Source organism: Ovis canadensis, chromosome 4, assembly GCF_042477335.2.
Source record: "Ovis canadensis isolate MfBH-ARS-UI-01 breed Bighorn chromosome 4, ARS-UI_OviCan_v2, whole genome shotgun sequence".
NCBI lineage: Eukaryota > Metazoa > Chordata > Mammalia > Artiodactyla > Bovidae > Ovis > Ovis canadensis.
Genome location: NC_091248.1, coordinates 132246600 through 132253806, shown reverse-complemented (window position 1 = coordinate 132253806; position 7207 = coordinate 132246600). Strand labels below are relative to the sequence as shown.

Here is a 7207-nt window from a genome sequence, read left to right as displayed (position 1 = left end):
GATCTTTTTATTAAAAGGAAGGAGAGGCCAAGGGTAATAGAAGTTGGGCTAGTGCAGTTTTGTTTTGTCTTTAAGACCCCCCAGATCTGCGCAGGGGCAGAGAGTGGTGGCTAAGGAAGACGTGGTCCCACCCCATTAATGCTCCTGGGACCAGGCAGCAGGACCAGGCTCTGGAGCCTCTGCAGCAAGACCCCAGAACGTGTCTCTGCAAAACCCAGGAGCAGCTCAGCTCCTGCCCGGAGGCCCAGCGTCCTTCCCCTTGGGAAGCCGGTGTGGAATGGAAATGCCTAAAAGGTCGGTCGCCTTGGGAACAGACATCCTCTCCCGTCTCTGAGCTCCTTTTACTGGGAGAAGAAAACTGTAGCCAAGAGAATTTGGAAACAGAGCAGCTGGGTTCACAGGGTCGCCGGCTGTCCTCTGAGGCCAGGTGAGTTGCAGTTCCCAAGGTCGAAACTCCCATCCACTTCCGGTCCTTTCCTGGCATCCGCCTTGGGATGCCGGCAGTCCGTGCTCTGGGGAAAAGACAACAACCCAACATAAAGGAGAAGAGCCTTTGTCTCAGGTCAAGCGAGAGGTCCTCTCCCCTGGGGCTGAGCGCCTCTGTCCCGGGGCAGCCAGGGCCAGAGACCTGTTGCGTTCTGCAAGATTTTAAATATTTATTCAAAGAAAAAGCACCGAACTTTGGAACACTTCCTTCTGGTAAAGAAACGTGTACTTAAATTCCTTTGGTTGTTCTGTACTCACACAGGAGACATCCAAAGTGTCTTCATTATTTAAAAAGAAAAAATCATGCCTCTGGCTACAAAGGCAGGCGTGTGCACACCTGCCGTGGAGGGAAAGACCTGAGCATCTGAGCACCATGGCAGGCCAGCTGGGCTCAGAAACACACTTAAAAAAAACCTACTCATTCCATCTTGGACAACTGATATTTTACAATAAAGTGGGTTTTTTTTATTTAATGTAACTTTCAAGAATTTCAACACACAAAAATGCAGGGGGAATGTTCACAATTTTGTCACAGTCGTAAATAGAAACATTCATTTCTTATAAGATTATAAATATTTGCTACTGGGACTGTAAAATGCACATGTGTAATAAACTAAAAAATAAAAATAAAAAAATAAAAACCCCAAAACTTTGCTTCCTGCTAAAAGGCATATCATTTCATTGAGTTTCCTAAGCAGCAGATGGTTATTCACAGAATTTTAAATTACAACTTTTGCTTTTATAGTTTTTTTTTCCTTAAAAAAAAAAAAAAGGTTTACGCTAGTATATACAAAGTGAAACTATTATCGCAGTGAAATAAAGAGGTTTAAGGCAAAGAGAGAAGTTCACCCTCAGTCCTCAGGGCAGGGCCCGGGGCACCCCCCTAGGCTGTCCCGGCACAGACGGACATTTGGACACAATTCTTTTTCCATACAATAAACAGAAGACAGTGTGGAGCTACAGATAAAGATATAGATAATGTGTTCGTTTATATATATGTACTTGGTGGGGATATACTGAATATATTTCATTTACACTGTACCACACTTCAAAAAATAAAATGTATATTTAAAAAAAAAACAGAAAAGACAAAAAGAGATAAGAAATGATTATTTACACTTTCTTCCTTCCTCTAGATCCTGGAGAATTCTGAGTTCCTTTAAAAGTCAAGGTAGCCACATGTTCTAGAACTGTGGACTCTTACATGTCTGCTTGTGTGTATATGGGCACACACACAGATATATGTACACATGCACACACATATTTACCATGAAAGAATGCTCTCTATAGCAGAAGCGGCCACTTTAAAAACAGAAAAAAAGAAAAGAAAGTGAAGGAAAAGGAAAGAGGGGAACCTCCAGCTCCTTCTCAGGCTTCTGCAGCCCCCGAGGCATACCCAGCAGACCTTGGCTGCGTTTCTGGGGGCCCCCGAGCATTGCCTGGGCAGCTGATGGAGCCGCAGGGGAGCTTCTGGGCCCAGGTCTGGAGGGACAGGGCGGCCCGAAGCCTGTGGGCCTCCAGCCACTGGCGCCCTGAGCCTCGGAGCGGTGCCGGAGGTGGGACACTCCGGTGCTGGAGGTGGGCGGCTGGACAGGGGACAACGACGCAGATGCAGACAGAAGGATGCAGGGAGGCGCGGGCCAGGCCTCAGCGAGGAGGGAGGGAAGGCAGGAAGAGGGGAGGAGGGGGGCTGGCGTGGGCCCGGCCCAGGCATCCCTGGGGAGCAGGGCACCGGACCAAGGCCCAGCGGCCCTTTCCCTGCGATGGCAGTGGCGGGCCTGGGCATGTGGACCCTCCTGCCGGCCTCACCAAGCCCACACAAACAAAGTGGCAGAACTCAAGACCAAGTAGGAGCTATTTATTCGGTTCACAGTCGTGTGAAATGCAGCAATAAAAATCTTTGGACTTCAGCAAGTTGTTTTTTCTTTAAAAAAAAAAAGTGTCCGATGTCCCATAATGGAACTTAGGGGATTAAAAAAGATGAAACCCTAAGTAGCCCCCTTTGCAAAAACAAACAAACAAACAAAAAACAACATAAAATTAACATAATCTCATAAACATAAAAACTCAAAAAATACTTTACAGTCAGACATTTTGGATTTTACACCTCCTGTAAATTATATATACATAGAATATTGCAGAACCGTAGCTAATATGCGATATCTTCACTATTAATGCTGGTATAATGTTTATACACTGGCCCTTGATTTCTGATTTTAAATTATTGCATCATTTAGCCGGGGCGGGCCGGGACGTGGCACCTGCCCGCCCTACTCGCTGTCGGACTTGCCCTCCTTGGCGGTGGTGGAGTGGTTGTACAGGCCCTGCGCCATGAGGTGCACGGCCAGCGTGTTCTTGCTGCCCGTGGCCTTCTTGATCTTGGCGCGCTTGTTCTGGAACCAGATCTTGATCTGCGACTCGTTGAGGCTGAGCTCCTGCGCCAAGCTCTGGCGCCGCTGCTCCGTCAGGTACCTGTTGGTCTGGAACTCGGCCTTGAGCCGCTGCAGCTGCTCTGCTGTGAAGGCCGTGCGGGGCCGCTTGTCTTCTTTGTTGGGGTTCTTCTTCTTTGGTTTGCGAGACCTGGGACCTGGGGAGGCGCGGTGGACACAGAGAGCACAGGTTAGGAGGGCTCCGGGCTGGCCTGCACGCTGGAAGGGGTGGGGTCGCCGCCGGCACAGGAGGCTGCCCCAGCCAGTGGCAGCCGGAGGAAAGCAGGGCTGGGTTTGGGGTGGGCCGGGGCGGAGCTCTCGTGGAGGGGGCGGGGAGGGGGGCCGGGAAGTCTGCAGGAGCGGTGGGCTTGGGGGTCAAGGGCAGGCTTGACGGAAAAGTCAGGACAGCAAAAAACCCAAAACTCTTGTGGCCAGGCCTTTTCAAGTCTCTCCTGGAGTTCTGTCCTTGAATGGGGACAGGATGGGGTGGCTGCGGGGAGAGAGATGAGGGGGACATACTGGAGGGGGGGTGGGGCAGGCAGAGTAGCAGGAAGAGGCCCGCAGGTGCAGGGGGTCTCCCCACAGGTCTGGGGCCATGGGATCCAGCCCAAGGTGGGTGCTGAGGACAGGAGGGCTCTGCCTCCCCCAGCCGGCCCTGTGGGCCCACGTCTGTCCTTTCCTTTAAGGGGAAGGAGCAGAAGCTTCCCGCCCTTCACCCCACCAGGTCTCCCCCAGCCCCCTGTCCAGGAGAGGGGACACGCTGCTGCCAGCCCAGGAGCTGCGGAGGCCACGGGGGACCCCGCTGACCTTGGGCAGAAGGTTCACACTCCTCACTGCCACAATCTTCCCGGTGGGCCACCCCACAGTACGTGAGGTTGGTGCGGGTCGGTGGCGCTGGGGATCCTAGGGCCCGGGCAACGGAAAGGGCCTGAGAAAGGTGATCAAGTGTTGCCTTTTTCTGGGTTTCCGAAGGTCAGATGGGGTAAGGGGGTCAGAGAGGGAAGAGGCCTTTGCAGGAGGGGGTGGTGGCTGCAGGTCTGGGGGTCTTAATCTGTGAAGTGTGTGAAGTCACGCTGGGGGCTGGCTCCCGCTTCTTCCGAGGAGCCCTGGCTGAGAGGCTGGAGAAGGCTAGAGCACCCAGGTCCCCGCCCCTCGCCCTGCCTGACTGAAGGCGGGATGAGGCCCGGAGGGGCACTCTGACCAGGAGGGTGGATCATCACCCAGGCCTTCCCCAGCAAGGGATCTGGGGCCGTTCGCAGACCCAGGAGGCCCGCGGAAGCCCCTCCTCAGCCCACCGAGCCTTGCGCTGTCTCCAGGAGCCACGATGGGAAAAGGAGGGCAGAGCCCGGTGGAGAGGGGGCACCGGTCTGTTCGGCTCAAACCCCGGGCCTTCAAGATTGGAAGCACACCCAGGAACACATCCACCCGGGCGCACTGCGCCCCCCGCCCCCACCGCGCCCACAACTCGCTCACACGCCGAGGTGGCCGGCTCCTCGCCTGCTGCAGCCTGGCTTTTTCCCGGAGGGTGCGGATTCGGGGCGGCTGCCCGCGGCGTCCCGGGGGCGCCGCGCAAGGCGGGCAGAGGGCGGCCCTTGCGAGGCCTCTACAGGCCCGGCGGAGGCCCCCACCGCGGCCTCGCGCGGCGCAGCCCGCCCGCCCGCTGTTCCCACCCGCAAACTCCCCGGTCCCAGGGCGCTCGCACACGCCAATCAGCCCACAAAAGGCCAGGGCCACTTTATAAAAAGGAAATCTCCCTAAAATCAGAGATTTAATTCCTTTTCCTTCTTGATTTTCGTTCAAAACGCACTTAAAGAGTCTCGGAGAGACCATACCTCCGCAACAAAACAAAACAAAACTCTGCGTCGTTGCTTTCGGAAACGCCCAGAAACACACATCTTATCTTACGGGGCCTTTTTTTTTTTTTTTTTTTTTTTTAATAAAGTCCAGGAAAACCAACCACTGAGCCAGGCCCGACTGCCGGGCTTCCCCCGGCCTCTGGGTCCTGGCGCGGCCGCGACTCCCGCGCCGCACAAAGCCGGGCCTCGGCTCCTAGCCGGCCGCATTGTGAGCCTATATGTTAATTAAATATTAACAAAGGAGAGAGGCGAGAACAATGGAGCAAATTTCAGATCTAGCTGGAGAAATTGGGGTTTCATCAGAGATACACACAGGCCGTTTCTGCGGGCTGGCGACCAAGGGGTGACTTAGTTGCGCTGTGAACTGTGTAAAAGACTCCCGCAAAACAGTTGAGGGTTCAGGGGAACAAGGGGGTCCGGTCTGCGCGGCCGGCTCGGGGACAAACGGAGTCTGCGCTTAATGGCGGTTCGCAGCCGCAGACCCTCTTTCACTGCGGCTCACGCTTCTATGGGGACGTGGACTCAGCTTTTAAAAATCCCGGGTCTATGAAAAAGACGCCCAGAAGCTCTGCACACCCTCACCAGCTCCCCCGCGCACTTCCTCCGAAATCTGCTTCTTTCCTACCCAGGAAAGCTCGGTAAAGGTCGTCTATCTGGGGACAGCAGGCCTTCCTCCTCCAAGCTGTGTGCGCACCTCTTAGCAAATAAAACGAGGCACAGGGCGAAGGGCTCCTCTGTCTGCCTTCCTTCCCTCTGCGGATTCCTCCACCGGCCCCTGCTCAACCTCAGATGAGGACGACCAGCCGAGCCTCGCTTTCTTCGCCGGACACCTCTGGGAAACTGGGGCGGCAGGATGAGTCTAGGTATGGGGCGGGCTGGGCGTGGGTCCGGATCTGGACCGAATCGGAAGAACAAGCGAGGGTGTGCGCTTCAGGGCCTGTTTTCCAGCCACCCCCGTTCCCACCAAATAAACTCTGGTCAGGGCAGGGGTGCGCTAGGGGCTAGGAAAGGTCCTCCAAAGCAAGGGAGAACGGAAGTCCTGGTACTTCTCGCCGTCCTAGGAAATCTGTAGCCCCGAGTGAATCAACCCTGCCCCTCTCTCTGCCTGGCCGTGGCCCGGGTCAGCGTCGGCCGCACACAATGTCGCTCTGTGCGCGTCTTTGTGTTGGGGGCAAGGCATGCTCGTGTCTTCTTCCTCCCGGTAAGTTCCCGCCCCAGGCGCGCAACCCCGCGGGCCTCCCTACCGCAGGCCGGGGCGCGGGTCCCCGGGGCTCACCTGAAGAAGGTCGGTCCGAGTAGCGCGTGCAGTACACCCACGCCGGCCAGAGCATGGGCTGCGCGCCCAGGTTGGCGCTGGCCTGCGAGCTGTCCGAGTCTGAGCTCACCGACAGGTCGCCGCCGCCCAAGCCGCGGGCCTTGAGCGCCCCGTCCAGGGGACCCCCGGGGTCTCCGCCTTTCTTGGCGCCGCTGTGCAGTGAGAGCGCCTTGGAGCCGCCTTCGCCGTCACCCGGAGAGTCGCTACCGCCACCGCCGGGCAGAGGCCCGCCCGCCCCAGGCGCCCCGGGCGCGTTCTGCCGGGGCTCCCGGCCCGACCCCAGGAGCTGCTCCGCGCCGCCCGCGCCGCCGCCTCCCTCCACGCCGCCTTCGCCGCCTGCCCCGGCGCCTCTGCCTCCTCCAGCTCCGGGACAGCACGTCCCCGCGTCCTTTCTCCGGCCAAACTCGGGCCGCAGGATGTTGTCGATGAAGAAGTTGGTGATGCGGTGTGGGTGCTGGTGGTTGCCCGGCGCCTGCAGAACCGCAGGCAGCATCAGAGCCCGCCGGCGGCCAGTGTCCGCGTCACCCGGGCTGCCGGCGCCGCCGCTGGGGCTGGACTCCGGCGGCCGCTGCCCCTCGGCCGCCGCCGCTTCGCTGGGCTTGGGGTCATTCTCCTCCATGCTGCTCGCAACAAATTCCGAGTCGGTTCTCCGGGGAGACCAGTCAGCCTTCCGCTCCTCCACTCCGCACGCGGAGACTCCCAAGGCCGGCCGGTGCCCCTTCCCTGCTGACTCTCCCGAGGGCGAGCGCGGCGGCCGCAGCCAGGGCTGAGGTCCTACAGGTCGCCAGCCGCGCTCAGAGCCGAAGCCACGTTCCGATCCACGAGTTGAGTTAGAAAATACCAAGAGTCGCCCCGCGCCCAGACGCCGGAAGATTCAAAACAGTCCGGTCCGAGTCTTCGCAGCGCACCTAGGAGCTAGACGGTCACAAGGGTCCGGCGCGGATCCGGGGCGCCTCGGGGCTCCACGCGCCTCTCCACGTCCGGCTGCCTCCGGCTCCGGCGCCGCCGCCGCCCGGCCGCCCGGGGCTGGAGCTCCGCGCATGCAGGCAGCGCGCTCGCCCGCGCTCACGCCCGCCGGGGCCCGCTCGGGCCAACGCCGCCGCCGCCGCCGCCGCCCGGCC

At 58.3% G+C, this 7207-nt stretch overlaps 1 protein-coding gene across 1 annotated transcript; it reads right to left on the bottom strand.

The window, feature by feature from the left end:
* Nucleotides 1-928: 928 nt before the first annotated feature.
* Nucleotides 929-6791, bottom strand: EN2 (engrailed homeobox 2). The gene is made up of 2 exons (XM_069588882.1): nucleotides 6048-6791; nucleotides 929-3073 (listed from the first exon to the last, which is right to left on the bottom strand). The coding sequence occupies exons 1-2, from the start codon at nucleotides 6703-6705 to the stop codon at nucleotides 2757-2759; spliced, it is 975 nt and encodes a 324-aa protein (XP_069444983.1). The 5' UTR covers nucleotides 6706-6791; the 3' UTR covers nucleotides 929-2756.
* Between the last annotated feature and the right edge of the window lie 416 nt (nucleotides 6792-7207).